This window comes from Triticum urartu, chromosome 6 (assembly GCF_003073215.2).
Source record: "Triticum urartu cultivar G1812 chromosome 6, Tu2.1, whole genome shotgun sequence".
In the NCBI taxonomy this organism is placed as follows: domain Eukaryota; kingdom Viridiplantae; phylum Streptophyta; class Magnoliopsida; order Poales; family Poaceae; genus Triticum; species Triticum urartu.
In genome coordinates this window covers 40,615,800-40,632,999 of record NC_053027.1, presented here as the reverse complement: position 1 = coordinate 40,632,999, position 17,200 = coordinate 40,615,800, and the positions used below count along the sequence as shown (strand labels likewise).

The 17,200-nt window shown below is 42.0% G+C and overlaps 3 protein-coding genes across 3 annotated transcripts; 1 reads left to right on the top strand and 2 right to left on the bottom strand.

Annotated features, from left to right (window-relative positions):
- Positions 1-7,493: 7,493 nt before the first annotated feature.
- On the bottom strand, positions 7,494-8,886 carry LOC125516511. The gene is made up of 3 exons (XM_048681933.1): positions 8,756-8,886; positions 8,557-8,566; positions 7,494-8,462 (listed from the first exon to the last, which is right to left on the bottom strand). Exons 1-3 carry the CDS (start codon positions 8,884-8,886, stop codon positions 7,554-7,556), a joined length of 1,050 nt encoding a protein of 349 aa, XP_048537890.1. The 3' UTR covers positions 7,494-7,553.
- A 398-nt stretch (positions 8,887-9,284) lies between these two features.
- On the top strand, positions 9,285-10,632 carry LOC125516510. Its single transcript, XM_048681931.1, has 5 exons — positions 9,285-9,319; positions 9,420-9,507; positions 9,720-9,751; positions 9,804-10,216; positions 10,323-10,632. Exons 1-5 carry the CDS (start codon positions 9,285-9,287, stop codon positions 10,481-10,483), a joined length of 729 nt encoding a protein of 242 aa, XP_048537888.1. The 3' UTR covers positions 10,484-10,632.
- A 290-nt stretch (positions 10,633-10,922) lies between these two features.
- LOC125517150 (wall-associated receptor kinase 5-like) lies at positions 10,923-15,924 on the bottom strand. Its single transcript, XM_048682340.1, has 3 exons — positions 13,091-15,924; positions 12,603-12,752; positions 10,923-12,206 (listed from the first exon to the last, which is right to left on the bottom strand). The coding sequence occupies exons 1-3, from the start codon at positions 13,989-13,991 to the stop codon at positions 11,038-11,040; spliced, it is 2,220 nt and encodes a 739-aa protein (XP_048538297.1). The 5' UTR covers positions 13,992-15,924; the 3' UTR covers positions 10,923-11,037.
- Positions 15,925-17,200: the final 1,276 nt, after the last annotated feature.

Genomic DNA, 17,200 nt, shown 5'->3' with positions numbered 1-17,200 from the left:
CGATACTCCGTGTGCTTCTTCTGGTCCAAAAATAAGTTCCGTGAAGTTTCAGGTCAATTGGACTCCGTTTGATTTTCCTTTTCTGCGATACTCTAAAACAAGGAAAAAACAGAAACTGGCACTGGGCTCTGGGTTAATAGGTTAGTCCCAAAAATAATATGAAAGTGCATAATAAAGCCCATAAACATCCAAATTAGATAATATGATAGCATGGAAGAATCAAAAATTAAAGATACGTTGGAGACGTATCAGCATCCCCAAACTTAATTCCTGCTCGTCCCCGAGTAGGTAAATGATAAAAACAGAATTTTTGATGTGGAATGCTACCTAACATATTTCTCTAACTAATTCTCTTCATTTTGGCATGAATGTTCAGATCCATAAGATTCAAGACAAAAGTTTAATATTAACATGAAAATAATAATACTTCAAGCATACTAACTAAGCAATCATGTCTTCTCAAAATAACATGGCCAAAGAAAGTTCATCCCTACAAAATCACTTAGTTTCGTCATGCTCCATTTTCGTCACACAAGAATGCTCTCATCATGCACAACCCCGATGACAAGCCAAGAAATTGTTTCATACTTTAGTAATCTCAAACTTTTTTCAACTTTCACGCAATACATGAGCGCGAGCCATGGATATAGCACTATGGGTGGAATAGAATATAATGAGGGGGTTATGTGGAGAAGACAAAAAAGGAGAAAGTCTCACATCGACGCGGCAAATCAATGGGCTAGGGAGATGCCCATCAATTGATGTCAATGCAAGGAGTAGGGATTGCCATGCAACGGATGCACTAGAGCTATAAATGTATGAAAGCTCAACAAAAGAAACTAAGTGGGTGTGCATCCAACTTGCTTGTTCACGAAGACCTAGGGCATTTGAGGAAGACCATTGTTGGAATGTACAAGCCAAGTTCTATAATGAAAATTTCCCACTAGTATATGAAAGTGACAAAACAAGAGACTCTCTATCATGAAGATCATGGTGCTACTTTAAAGCACACGCGTGGAAAAAAAGGATAGTAGCATTGTCCCTTTTTTTATTTTTTTATTTGGCCTTTCTTTTTTTTGGGATAATGCTCTATTAATGATGATCAGCACACTTCTATTTATTTACAACTCAAAGATTACAACTCGATACTAGAACAAAGTATGACTCTATATATATGAATGCCTCCGGCGGTGTACCAGGATGGGCAATGAATCAAGAGTGACATGTATGATAAATTAAGCATGGTGGCCTTGCCACAAATACGATGTCAACTACATGATCATGCAAGGCAATATGACAATGATGATGTGTGTCATGATGAACGGAATGGTGGAAAGTTGCATGACAATATATCTCGGAATGGCTATGGAAATGCCATAATAGGTAGGTATGGTGGCTATTTTGAGGAAGATATAAGGAGGTTTATGTGTAATAGTGCGTATCATATCATGGGGTTTGGATGCACCGGCGAAGTTTGCACCAACTCTCAAGGTGAGAAAGGGCAATGCACGGTACCGAAGAGGCTAGCAATGATGGAAAGGTGAAAGTGCGTATAATCCATGGACTCAACATTAGTCATAAAGAACTCACATACTTATTGAAAAAATGTACAAGTCATCAAAAACCAAGTATTACGTGCATGCTCCTAGGGGGATAGATTGGTAGGAAAAGACCATCGCTCGTCCCCGACCGCCACTCATAAGGAAGACAATCAAATAACACCTCATGTTTCAAATTTGTTACACAACGTTTACCATATGTGCATGCTATGGGACTTGCAAACTACAACACAAGTATTCCTCAAATTCACAACTACTCAACTAGGACAACTTTGATATCACTATCTCCATATCTCAAAACAATCATCAAGTATCTAACTTCTCTTAGTATTCAATGCACTTATATGAAAGTTTTCATTATGACTAAAAAGCAAATTTCCATGTTTTTCTAAAGGAATCTCAAAATAATATAAGTGAACCATGAGAGATCAATTATTTCTATGAAATAAAACCACCATCGTGCTCTAAAAGGATATAAGTGAAGCACTAGAGCAAATGACAAACTACTCAAAAGATATAAGTGAAGATCAATGAGTAGTCGAATAATTATGCAACTATGTGAAGACTCTCTAACATTAAGAATTTCATATCTTGGTATTTTATTCAAACATCAAGTAAAAAAATGACGCTCCAAGCAAAACGTATATCATGTGGTGAATAAAAATATAGCTCCAAGTAAAGTTACCGATGAACGAAGACGAAAGAGGGGATGCCATCCGGGGCATCCCCAAGCTTAGGCTCTTGGTTGTGCTTTAATATTACCTTGGGGTGCCTTGGGCATCCCCAAGCTTATGCTCTTGCCACTCCTTATTCCATAGTCCATTGAATCTTTACCCAAAACTTGAAAACTTCACAACACAAAACTTAACAGAAAACTTGTAAGCTCCGTTAGCGAAAGAAAACAAAACACCACTTCAAGGTACTGTAATGAACTCATTATTTATTTATATTGGTGTTAAACCTACTTTATTCCAACTTCTGTATGGTTTATAAACTCTTTTACTAGCCATAGATTCATCAAAATAAGTAAACAACACATGAAAAACAGAATCTGTCAAAAACAGAACAGTCTGTAGTAATCTGTAACTAACGCAAACTTCTGGAACCCCAAAAATTCTAAAATAAGTTTCTGGACGTCAGGAATTTCTCTATTAATCATCTGCAAAAATAATTAACTAAATAGCACTCTTCAATAAAAAATGGCATCAATTCTCGTGAGCGCTAAAGTTTCTGTTTTTTATAACAAGATCAACAAGACTTTCCCCAAGTCTTCCCAATGGTTCTACTTGGCACAAACACTAATTAAAACATAAAAACTCAATCATAACAGAGGCTAGATGAATTATTTATTACTAAACAGGATAAAAAAGCAAAGAAAAAGAATAAAATTGGGTTGCCTCCCAACAAGCGCTAACGTTTAACGCCCCTAGCTAGGCATGATGATTTCAATGGCGGTCACATAAAAGACAAGAATTAAAAAATAAAGAGAGCATCATGAAGAATATTACTAACACATTTAAGCCTAACCCACTTCCTATGCATAGGGATTTTTTGAGCAAACAACTTGTGGGAACAAGAATCAACTTGCATAGGAAGTAATTTTAAGCACATAGAGGGGAAACTTGATATTATTGCAATTCCGATAAGCATATGTTCCTCCCTCATAATAATGTTCAGTAGCATCATGAATGAATTCAACAATATAACCAGCACCTAAATCATTCTTTTCATGATCTACAAGCATAGAAATTTTATTACTCTCCACGCAAGCAAAATTCTTCTCATGAATAATAGTGGGAGCAAACTCAACAAAATAATTATCATGTCATGCATAATCCAATTGAAAACTAAAATCATGATGACAAGTTTCATGGATATCATTATTATTTATAGCATACAAGTCATCACAATAATCATCATAGATAGCAACTTTGTTCTCATAATCAATTGGAACCTCTTCTGAAATAGTGGATTCATCACAAAATAAAGTCATGACCTCCCCAAATCCACTTTCATAAATATAATCATCATAAATAGGAGGCATGCTTTCATCATAATAAATTTGCTCATCAAAACTTGGGGGACAAAAAATATCAATCTTCATCAAACATAGCTTCCCCAAGCTTGTGTCTTTGCATAACATTAGCATCATGGATATTCAAGGAATTCATACTAACAACATTGCAATCATGCTCATCATTCAAATATTTAGTGCCAAACATTCTAATGCATTATTCTTCTAGCACTTGAGCAAAATTATCGGAATCCTTATTTTCATGATAGATATTAAAAAGATGAAGCATATGAGGTACCCTTAATTCCATATTTTTTTTGTAATTTTCTTTTATAAACTAAACTAGTGATAAAACAAGAAACAAAAAGATTCGATTGCAAGATCTAAAGATATACCTTCAAGCACTAACCTCCCCGGCAACGGCGCCAGAAAAGAGAGGTTGATGTCTACTACACAACCTTCTTCTTGTAGACGTTGTTGGGCCTCCAGGTGCAGAGGTTTGTAGGACAGTAGCAAATTTCCCTCAAGTGGATGACCTAAGGTTTATCAATCCGTGGGAGATGTAGGATGAAGATGGTCTCTCTCAAACAACCCTGCAACCAAATAACAAAGAGTCTCTTGTGTCCCCAACACACCCAATACAATAGTAAATTGTATAGGTGCACTAGTTCGGCGAAGACATGGTGATACAAGTGCAATATGGATGATATATATGGGTATTTGTAATCTGAAAATATAAAAACAACAAGTAACTAATGATAAAAGTGAGCACAAATGGTATTGCAATGCTAGGAAACAAGGCCTAGGGTTCATACTTTCACTAGTGCAAGTTCTCTCAACAATAATAACATAATTGGATCATATAACTATCCCTCAACATGCAACAAAGAGTCACTCCAAAGTCACTAATAGCGGAGAACAAACGAAGAGATTATGGTAGGGTACGAAACCACCTCAAAGTTATCCGTTCTGATCGATCTATTCAAGAGTCCGTAGTAAAATAACATGAAGCTATTCTTTCCGTTCAATCTATCATTGAGTTCCTACTAGAATAACACCTTAAGACACAAATCAACCAAAACCCTAATGTCACCTAGATCGCACCGAAGCTATCTGATACCAAATTGGTAGGAATCGGATCCCTAACAAGGCATGGTCTCAGGTTGTAGGGGTGGAAGAAGGGATGGCCTGGAGGAAAGTGTGGTCGCCTATGCTGGGGCGCCGTCATTACGTGCGAGGGAGCAGGGGCGGCGGCTAGGGTTAGGTCTCCCGGCTCCCTAAGGAAGCGGAGCAAATATGATTGCTTCTTACTTAATCCCAAAACGGGTCCTTACACGAGTTTATATAATCCTCCTAATAAGATAATTGGGCTAAGCCTCTAATAACGATAAGATAAACTGTGCCACAACTAACTGGGCTAAGCCCCTAATATGCCGGTCATAGAAGCAAAGTAACACTGCCGATGCACTCCATTAAACTGAAACTGAGGTAGATGGCCAGCCCACATAATCTGGTTGCCATCCCCTAACAGAGCGCCTCACACATACATTTTCCTTTTACATTGTCATATGCAACACAAGGCAATTATTTAATTGTCATATGCTTGCTTCAGCTTGTTGAAGCAGCGCCAAAGCTTCAATCCTAGATACAACTGACAGGTGGGCTTGCTTGCTTAAAAGGCACCAAGCAAATGAACCGCGAGAGTAACCCAACACTAATTGCTAATCCAAGCAAGTCACCTTGTCCTCATACAGAACATAGATGATAGACAGGTAAGTTTACAAAGGCCAGCACAGAGGGCCAAATTATGGGTATAGCACATAATAGACCCCGTGAACAGCATAGAAATTGGAAGAACCTACAGCACCATAACCATTTTCTGCATCTTGGCCACCGGAATTCAATCCTAGAGACCTGCATAGCAGCCAATTTATCAGTCAAAGTTAAAATTATGTATCTCAATACATTCAGAGAAAAAAAATGTGGATGTTATGTATCTCAACTTTTTGTATGACTCAAACAGTAAACATTAACTTTACTGGTACTGTGGAAATCATGCCAAATGCTCTGAAACTAGACCGTCTCAATAGTCAGCATCAGCGGACAAAACCAACATTAGAAACAGAGAACCGCTACAGGAGAACGATTCATTTTTATCACCACACCTTCAACTCTTATTGTTAGCATATATTGTCAAGTTTATGACTTCATCTGTTATTCTGTTCTCAGTGAAGGCAAAAAAAAAATCAGTGGTCCAAATAACTCCATTACAGGGAATACTGGACATCCTAGCTTATCGAATCATTTGAAATGTTCCTTGTTATCATGGGCACGCAAGGGGCTCATGTGGCAACAAACCAAAACCATCTAGTTTAGAGCTCATAGACATACTTTTCAGAAATGTACGAGCTAGCTAGTCGCTCACAAATACAATTTAATTGAACTCATGTAGTAGAAGCCTCAACCAAGGGATTGTGCATTGTCTTATTAATAGACACAGTTCCCTCGGAACAAAATAGATGCATTATTCTTTCTTCACAACAACCAAAGCAATGCTTTGACCACTAGTTTACTGATAATATTAATATGTTAGTAAAAATACAATTTGTGACAAAAGCAATGTTTACAGTGAATCTGTTAGTCATGCCATTTCAATCATATGTTTATAAAGTCTTAAACACCTAAAGTGACCAAAAGTGCAGAAAATAGACTGCCGGCAAAGCATTGATACATATAGCTTGGACCAGACAAATCATGTTAGTGGATCATGGCAGATTACATATGCAAATTAGATAGACACTGAGAGATATGCTGAGAATAATATTTAAGCAAACTGCCTTGCACTATGCACTAGAACAATCATCCGTAAAACTGCTATAAATTGAGAAAAAGGATAAATAGAAATACAAAAATTAATGAAAGCATACTCTTCGAGTATTCTGACAATCATCAGTTCACTAGGTACAATAATGACCCAAAATAAGCAGCAATGTGAAATGATATAGTTGTCCCGTTTATATGAAGGAAGCATGAAGCAAATGATCATGCATGGTTATCAAATACTCCCTCCGTTCCTAAATATAAGTCTTTTTAGACATTTTAAATGGACTACAATATACGAATGTATGTAGACATATTTTAGAGTGTAGATTCACTCATTTTGCTCCGTATGTAGTCACTTGTTAAAATCTCTAGAAAGACTTATATTTGGGAACAGAGGGAGTACTTACGTAGAGGTAACACCATATAAATCGCATTAGAATTCGATAGATCCATAACCACGAAAAACAAATCAAAGGCATGAAGCAACTAGTAGAAGTAACACAAACAAAAAAATACGTCCATGAAGAACACAAAAGAGAACATATTGATTATGTTACCACTTAACATATTCACAAAGAGGGGAATGGTAATGAGTTTTGAGTCATCTGGGAGCTAGATGGAGAAAAAACTGCATTATCAGAAGGAACTGGGGGAGTACTAAGGAGGAGGTAAACTGAAAGCATGGCAGTTCGATTGCACAGGAAGGCAGCCGGAAGTATTCACATCCAGTAGAGAGGGGATAGAACATTAGCAAATAAAAGAGAAGTGAGGTGGTTAAAGGCATAAGGAAGAGAAGCAGGGCCTAGAGAAAACGTCAAAGATGCAGTCTGCCATCAATGCAAGGAGGTGACCGGTTGAACATGTAAGCAAAGAGTTGTGAATGATAATAAACAGATGAAGACAGTTTGCAAGCTCTGACTTGAACAACAAAAAGAAGTGAAACTAAACAATAGACCAATTGCAGGCCATTGCCTGGCTGCAGAGAACATACACAAATTATATACCACTAACAGATTTTTCTTTTACTACAGAAAACAATCGCTATATGTTGAAGAGGTCATCAAGCAGCAAAAGGAACAAGTGATATGACACTACTTAAACTTGTTAACTCAACAGGAAAGGATGAACCATACATGCCATGAACCAATTATCAAAAATTAAATTGGTTTTGTTACAATGAATATCTGAAGACATGCTTTACCTGCCGCGTAGACACTTCTGAATGGATGATAATGAGAAAGGGGGTAGGTTCCAGAAAGCTTCTTGAACTTCATTGACTCAAGCTGGACCATAAAGACGATGTGATCTGTCCACACAAACACCACATTATTTTCCTCCTCGAGCCCTGGTATCAACATGTCAGTCTCCTCAGAATTCAGAGAAAGTAGCTTGTCCAGTTCAATGGTTCTTCCAAGCCCCCATGAAGCGACACCATCACAATCAGTGTTCATCTTCCACAATTGGATGCTGCAGTCTGTCTGGGTGAGTAAACCAAGGCCACCACCCTCTGCCCGCATAATCAAGAACATGTACTGGCCCTCTTCAAGGATATGCACCGGCACCTGTATCACAGCTAGGCTTTGCTTCTCCAAATCAAACTCGAGGATTCCATCCATATTCCCAGCAAGTTTCCAGTAGAGGGAATCCCCAACCAGCACAGCAGGCTTGTCAGTAGAAACCAAGGTGGGAGCATCACTCGTTAGAACATCAGGTGGAAGCTGTGTTGAGACGAGATCACCCCATGTGCCGGTCTCTGACGAGTAAACACAGGCCAGAGCACGATGGTGTTGCTCGTCGTCGTTGTCTGCCACTGCCAACACCACCTGGAAGTGCTGGGCATCATCTCCGGCGGCACGAGCACGAAGCACCGCCCCGTTGATCACTGTCTTCTCTGCATGTGCCGCAACCCCCGGGGGCACCACAAGGCGGTGCTGGTCGCCGGTGACGGGGTCCCACACCAGGATCTGGTTCTTAGGTTTGTTGGAGACGAGCGGGATGTGGTCGGTGGAGTCGAAGCAGCAGGCAGCCCAAAATGAAATGTGGAAATGGATCGGCCCAAAGTTACACTAAAGATAGCCTTTTGTATCTTTTTTTTCCTCCCACGAGTGTGTATCTACGGCCTACGCTATCTAAATCTGTCCTATTATTAAAAGAGCAAACATGAAATCCCCTATAGGCACATCAAAAAAATATATATAGAATTACTAGGGACGTCAATTGATCACATTTGACGGTATCTTTCACACAAACTAATGTCTCAGATTAAATATTCTATCGATGGACCATCTCGCGCACTCTCTTGGTCCTCAGTTAGTGGGGGTATTACTATCCTATAATTTTCTTTCTATCCTTGCGATACCTTCCCACTCTTCTTGTGTTGTCCGGACATAAGTATGGATTGCGGATGTTGCCCGCCGCAACTCCTCTGCTGTCCCATGGGCACGAGCGCGGATCGCCAGCGCAGCTGCCGTTGGTCCTCTCCTTTCCCATGGGCGCGAGCGTGGATTGTCGTCGTCGCCGTCCGCTCCTCTTCTACTATCCCATGAACGAAAAGCACTTTCACAATCACAGAGATCAGGGACTTGATCTCTGGATTAATAAATTCTTGATTTGTAGGCTTGCGTTGTTGACGTGGTGGTTGTTATGTCTTGGGTTGGAGGACCGGGAGCACCTCGTCCATGTTCGGACGCTGGCACACTCTCTAGTTTGTGCACGCATCCAACTTCAGCAGCTCCTCCTTTTTCCTTCTCCATGTGCTCTCGAAGTCTGTCGGGTCACGGATTATTAAGATGGAAATAGCTCGCATCCAAAGCTGGATCTGAGCAGAAGCTAAATAGCCGAGTTTTGATGATCGGGCGTCTGATGATCCGTCGTGCGGAAGGAAGCCTATGGAGGAGCGGCTCATGATCCACCCCTACGATCGGCAAGATAGCCGACAGCGATCGTCACAGCGTCTGAGTGCCAGCCTTCCACGCTAGAGATCTAATCACTGTTATTGTTTATCTGTGTCTCTGTGCTTCTAGAGTAGTAACAGTTAGAAATCTCATGTCCAAGATTAATCTTTATATGTATTTGTACTTCTATTTCTGTGTCGCCGTGCAACTTAGAGAAGTATATATGCCAAGTTTATGAGAACAGTACATTTTGAACACTGAATATGATCAATTGCGTCAAAATCTAGCATTGGCTAATCTTCTATTTGCACGGAGAACTTCTCATTGAGAATGCTGGGTCACCTGACATGTTCTCAAAATGATGATTATAGACTTATGATTGAGCCACCTTTTCTGTTCCTTTTCTTTGTCTAACTTTTGTTTCTATAGATAGAATCATCAGCTATAAGATTCCTCTCAACGTATTCTTCTATTTTCCACCGTGCGATGGGGATCCAACGGCTTTCGAAAAAGAACAGCTCCAAGATTCCCGTGCCGCAACTTTAAACCACACCGGCCTGGGCACTCTACGGCGGCGGCGGCGTGCGCCGCCGCATTCCGCCCCAACCCGGCGGGGTCCGTCCGCCTGCTCCGGCGAGGTCTGCCCACCTACTCTATCGACCTCCTCTTCAACCACCCGGACCTCCTCCCGCCGGCACCCCCCGCGGAAACGGCCTCCTCCGCCGCCTGCCTACAACGCCGATGCGTTTCTCCGGGCGCGCGCAGATGGGTGGGCCGGAGTGGCCCCAGCCACGGCCAACGGTCTCCGCGGACTCCCTCCCCTCCCCGCCCCGCGGCCAGGAACCCGCCGAGTTCGTCTTCGCCATTCGGTCTATTATTCCCCTTCTTCCAGTTCCGTTCAATTGGATCCCTGCGGTCATACTCAGGTTGCTGAACTTTATTTTGTTACATCATTCTACTTCTACATTTTTTCAAATAGACCACGTAATGGTTCTTCAGCCAGCATCCTAACAATTTTCTTTTGTTCATCAGGAGTTCAGGACGGGATCCCGTTCAGGACATCCATGCAGGGACTTGAACTCATGGACATGGCATCATCCTTATTACAAGAGATATCCCCGGCCGGCCGGCGGCTGTACGGTGACGCAAAGAAGCTCCCTGCCTCAGAAAACAAGCGAGGGTGTGTGTGTTAGACTTATGGCACAACTGAAGTATGTCTCTGCATTTTGTTATCCTATGTCTTTCTTATCTTATTATGTGTTTATAGAGGCCAAATGTAGGTTAGGGGCCTATAATACATCGTGTCCTGAAATATAATGGTGAAAATAAAAGAATTTAGCAAGTGATGTATGTATTCTCATGAAAAATGGAACATCCAACCAAGTGAGTGAGCCCAGCCCACACGACCGAGTAAATCAGTGAACTTTCCTGAAAAAGGAAAAGTAAATCACTTGACGTAATCGCACAGTTTCAATACCAAACTCGATCACATTTTCACACCCAGTCCTCCACTGATCTTCTAGTGATTTTGGAAACTTCTATAAAGCTCGCACAAGTTCAAATGGCTAGCACTGAATGTGTCCACATTTTGTACCACGATACATTTATTCTTGCTAAATTATGGTGTCTCTATGTAATACCCAAGGGTCCAAGAGAGTCTAACACTAAAATGCAACATACAGCTAAACGAGGAGAAGGTTAAATGAACAATGAAAGTGCCAAAGCATAAAATTCGCTGTGTTTTCGTTCACCTCATAAGGTAAAAACTGCTTGGATTTATGGGCATTCTTTCATCCTTCTCTGTGCACTCAGAGCTTTGTTCTGTTTCAATCAGACCGAGAAAGCTATCTCTCTCAGTATCACGCTGTATCCAAGGATGCCTCGAAAACTTCCTTAATCTGCTAAGCTCCTCAGATACCTCTTTCATCGAGGGCCTATTATCACTGCACATTTCCAAGCATTGCCTAGCTAGATCTGCTACCCCTACAATCAACTCCATATTCTCATGATCTTTTATTTGATTGTCGAGCATATTATCAAGATTGTTCCCCTTCATAGCCAGCAGGAAACTCGACGACAGGCTCCGGCATACCTCAGGACCTTCAAGTTTCAGTGGCTCCTCCCCTGTTAGGATCTCTAGAAGAACAACACCGAAGCTATAAACGTCGCTTTTGTCTGTCAAGCAACATGTCTGCATATATTCAGGGTCCAGATAACCACATGTCCCTTGAACCATTGTGACGAACTGGGCTTTGTCAATTGGTGCTATTATAGAAGCCCCAAAATCTGACACCTTTGCCATGTAATTCTCATCAAGAAGGATGTTAGAGGTTTTCACATCACCATGTAGAATTGGTGGGTTTGCGTAGGAATGTAAAAATGCAAGCCCCTCAGCTGCCTCATTGACGATCCTTAGAAGAGAACTGAAAGGGAGATGCGGTTTACTGTTCTTGCCGTGAATAAGATCAAACAATGTTCCTTTTGGGATGAACTCATATACTAGCATGGGGACTTCCACCTCAAGGCAACATCCCAATAGCTTGACTATGTTCTTGTGATTGATATGGGAAAGAATCAACATTTCTTTGCCAAATTCCTTCTTCTGCCTATCATCAACCAATGCACACCTTTTAATTGCCACTTCAGTGATATCCTTAATTATTCCCTTGTACACAGTGCCATTGCCTCCATGTCCAAGAATCTGGTTTTCGTCAAATTTATTTGTTGCTTGTTTCAGTTCTGCTTCAGTAAACACTGTAAATGAAAGTCCCTGATCTGATTTCATCTTCTCAAACAATAGCATCCCTCCGTGCTGCTGAAAATACTGTTTTTTGACATTCGCAAGCTTTCTTCTCTCAAATATTACACGTATGCAGAAGATGATAATCACTAGAATGACAACGCCAATGCTAATGCCTGTAGAAATCAACATGAAAGGTGTTTCTGTTAGTCAAATTGATCCCACAATGTACATACTAAAAAGCATAGAAAAAAATTGCTGTGGTAAAGTGGACTAAACGGTAGTGATGCAATATAATTATACCTTCTAAAAAAAATCACGGATGCTTGTTTCTGGATTCACTTTTTGAGTTTTTGTCAATTTTCCTCATTTCATTTATTTATTTTAAAGCTTCCTCGGATAGACTTGTTGCACGCCCAACACAAGGAGACACATCAACTATGTGCTTGCCTGGGCAGTGGTAGTTCTACTATTTGGGCCCTCTTTTGCTAAATGTCATTAATATCTTTACGTACTGTTGGCCATTGTTTTCTACACAAGAAAGCAAATGCTAAAAACATCTAGTGGTTTACCTATGATTAGGGTGATGTCTGGGTTACAAGATTTTGTTTCCATTACAAACTTTCTGCCTGGAGAACATGAACAATAATACCCTCCAATAGTGTTGTGGCATGTTGCAGACTTCGGGCATATACTTGAATTCTTCTCACATTCATTGACATCTGCAGCAACAAAGAACCAAATTATTTGGGGTCAAGTGATTGATTGAATAGTAATGCATGGAAAAATCGGCATATGTGTATTGACAAATACAAATTTCAAATGGCATAATGAGTGTAACGTTTGCCATTCTTCCACCAAAGTAAAGATAAATTACATTGTAGAGAGAAAAAATGAGGTAAATGTCCTAACTAGATCTAAACTATAGATGAAAAAAAAGGCAAAACAGATTGTAAACTCAAGTATTTCCAGGCATCAAAATCAGGACAGACAGCAAGTAATGATATTTCCCTTAACTATTACTCCTCATAAAACGATTGCACATGATCTAAAGGTGAACAGGGATCAAGTAAAGAAATGAACTTGCCTCTGCATCCGTCAAAGAGGTAAGGGTTCCCTTCATATCCGTCGGTGCAGTTGCATAGATACCCTTGGCCGTTAGTCGAGTTCACACACGTGCTGTTCCTGCTATGGCACGCGTAAGAAGGCATGTCTCTGGCCACTTCACAAGTTGCATTTCCGACCACCCAGTCCAGCACCAGTGGCTTCCGCCCATCGTCAGTATCATTGAACCTTGTAGTGGTTATGAAGTTCGAGCTGAAACTAAATGTCTCTGTCTCCACCATGGCGGCGTAGCTACATGGGTTGAAAAGCGTACTGTTGGAATTATTGTAAACATCATAAAATGTGAACATATAGCCCCTTAGACCCTTTGGTATATCATTTTGGCAGCAGCCTGCGCCAACACAAGAACCGTTTGTCAGTGCTGCCGGGCTCTCACACACTGCTGCGCATGCTGTCGTATACTTTGCACTGCTTCCCAAGTTGTTGATGTATGCGAGCGTGTTGCATCCAATAACTATGAGCTTGTTGTGTAGATAGGAGAAGCGGTACGGGCTTCGTGAGAAGTCAAGGGACCAAGCTTTCTGTACCATTGATCTTGTACTTGTATTGTAGCAGTATGTCGAGATGTCGGATAAAACTCGGACTTGACCGAGGGGCACTGAGATGCTTAGAACCTCCACATTCCGAATGAACAAGAATGGCTTGTAGATTCCATTAGCAGTCCTCCTGCAGATGATCTCAAAGTCTCTAATAGCACAGCCAGTACCAATACCAATACCAAACGGATAAGGGATGTCGACATCACCACATTGTGTTTTGCATCCGGGGCCAGACTGCGCTGATGTAGAGGCTAGGTGCAACATGACTGCGACAACTAGCAGTGGCAGGAAAGCCATGTTAATTGTCTGAAACTGGAGTTGCCCAGAAGATTCTGCTGCAGAGCACTACAGGAAAAGAGGGAAAAAATAGTGAGCAAACCAATGGCCATTCAATTCAACTCTAAAAGTTGTAGGCGACACTTCCTGTGTACTCTTCGTTTCTATGTTGTCGAAATATACCTGAAAGTTTTAGCATGGTTGAAGAATTTTAACAATGCTTTGTAAATGTCAAGCTGCTATAATCTTGTAGATGAAATGCTGTGAAAATTTCTGTTGAGCTTGCAATCTTAATATATAAATGACAGAAAAATATATCTCTACTCCTAATGGAGCAGTTGGTAGTCTCGCTTCCAGGTTTTTTTTCGTCCCACCACTTTCGTCCGGTTTTTTTTTCGTAGGTTAACCGTCGTAGATTTTTTTCGTCGCCTCTCCCACTTCATCGGTTTATTTTCACTTCACCCTCTCACACAACGAAAAAAATGAACGGATCAGAACTTTCCATACTGACGCAAATTATTTAGTAATGTCTTTATGTAAAAGAATCAATCACAATCAATCTCTAAAGATCAAATCTAAATTAATTAATCTTCATAACGTTTGTTTCCTTCCGAATCACGTCCATAACTTTCCTTCCTTGTTTGGGCAGAAACTGTTTGGTAGCAGAGATTAGGAAGCTTCCTATGAGTGTAGTAATAGGAAGTATTCTTTTTCTTGATGATTCGTTTCCATGCATGATGATAGTAAATTAGGCCAACATTCACCACTATTTATCAACGTCATCAATCGTATCCATTCCTACCAGTTTTAAGGAAATCTGCTCGCTATGTCTTTTTTAAGGGGATCCGCTCGCTAAGTCGTCGTCCCACGTTATTTTCACAAGCAATTCCCCTAAAAAAAGGCGTGGGTATTGATAGTTGAACGCTCGCTAGGTTTTCCGCCTGTCCCATCCTCGCGCTGTGCCGCCGCCACCCGCCGAATTTCCAGCCGCCCGAACCCGTTAACTTCGCCAGCCATCGGGTCGACTGCCCCCGCCCCAAACCCCCATCCCCGAGCACTAGCTATCGCCGCGTTGCCGCCCCAAGCTCCACGCCACCGGGAACGAATCAAGCGCCGTCCTGACACCGCCGTCGCCGGCCCAGCACCTCCAGCCTTGCATGGACAGATTCAATGTGCAGTCTCCCTTGCTGTCTCACCTTCTGCCAGCGCATGCAGCGGCGGGGTTGGACGTGTGCGTGCTTGCTAGCTTGCTCTCCGTGCGTACGTACTTGCTCTGCGTGCGTCGCACCGGCCAATGCGCATGATGCGTGTGTGCCTGCTTTTCTGTATGTGTATGCCAGCGTCATGCGTGTGTGCGTTGCTGTGTGTGTATGATATAGATGGCCCGAGTGTGTGCATGCTGTGCTCTGCTCTCTGCTGATCTATGTGTTGGTGCTCCTGCTATATGTTCATGCCATACAAATGAAATTTCTGTTAATCTTCTGACATGTTGAGTTAGTTCTCTGTGTCTTCTGAGGGGGTGAATGCAAAGCAGTCTATTAAGCCAGGCACTATTGCTGAGCTAAATTGACAAAAAAATATTGGTAGCCATAGTTGTAGTTTAAGTAGTAGCGAGTTGTTTGATATGTATAAAGAGCCCGTTGCAACTGAGCCCGTTGCTAAATTGACAAAAAAGATCGCCAGTGTCACTTGATATGTATGAAAATATTAAATGTATTATTAACATGATTAATATTGAACTCTTAAAGTTAATGTGGCCCCGTTGCAACGCACGGGCGTTCTTCTAGTTAATACTAGAAGGCCTTTTCATCTTTTGTTTGACTGTCTGCATGTCTAGATTCGAATTATGCAAGAAATTGCTTCTCGCCTTTGGATTTCTGGCACTGAATACACATGCATGCCTTGTGCAAATATGAAGACCGTGTTTCCGAGTTGTAAGTTTTTGGTTGTTTGCACAGTTAAACAGTCCAGTTTTTACTTCTTAAATACAGATAATCCTTGGCCGGAAGATTTTGCTGCTGTCCAGGCCATCTTGAAGACGTTTGGTGATGCATCCAGGCCGAGAACTAAGATGTGAAGAGTGTGGTTTATCCTACTTCCTGTGATGGTATCGATTTATCTCATATGCTGTGTGATTTTGGTGGAGTGCAAGCTTACTGGCCATGGGTATCTGGGTTTGCCTGTAGGGTTCGGAAAGCCGAGCTACAGCCAGCTGTGCTTGACTAGGCTACCGGCAAGCTCTCGCCATGTAAAGAGCGACATCTCAACAGGACTGGAAGACTGGTGCTAACTGGACGGTGAGCCGGTGACTGCAACTGCTACCTATTTCCTAACCACCTTGTGAATTGGAAGCGAGTGTGCGCGCCAAAGATGTTCAGTCGAGCCGTTGGGCTGTGGCGGGAATGGTTCAGGTGGGTTGATGAGAAGAGATAGACAGCTCTTTTCCTGCCGCACCCCCATCTCCCTTGGGAATGGCAGCTTGGCCATTCTCAGGAAGGACCATTGATTGGACGGGGATGCTCTTTTTTTGGTGCCGGAAATCTTGAGGCTGGCACGGTACAGAAGTTGTCGGTTAAGGATACGAGGGTTGCAGCGGATCAGTTCGAAGGTGCGGCTGGGCCAATTCATGCTAATTTGAGTGGCGTGCCGCACAACGGCGTTTGCCGCCTGTGTGATCAGGAGCAAGACAGCGCTGCCCATCTGACACGGAGGTGCTGTTACGCGAAGGAGGCGCGTCATTGATTTCAGAATTCCAACGCTAGAGTGTGCTCAATTCTTTGTCGGAATTGACAATCCGGATATGGTGAAGGAGGATTTGCTTGGACGGCGGCTCGCCGAGGCAAGAAGAAGAAAATCTGTAATCAAATACTCCTAGGTAGTGGTAATTTCGAACAAAAAGTACGTGCGGTCTGCGGATGTAGTTGGGTTATGTAAGGAGGATTTGCCCAACTGAAGCGGATCGCGGTGTGCAACAGCCCTGCTCATGATCATGAACTCATCCTGAATCAGTGGCCGTGTTCTGCACCCGTCCGTGACTCTTTTTTCCCCTCCATCCAAAGAAAAAGGAGTAGGGCCATTTTTGTACTGTCCTTTTCAGAAGGTAGACTTGGCCAAACTCCTCCATTCGCTAGCTTGTTTTGTTCGCCGGGCGGCCAGATGGCAAAAGCTCCCCTGACTTATGTCCATGGAAGTTTGGAAGCAGGTAAACCAGGCAGCAGGATCCAGCTTCC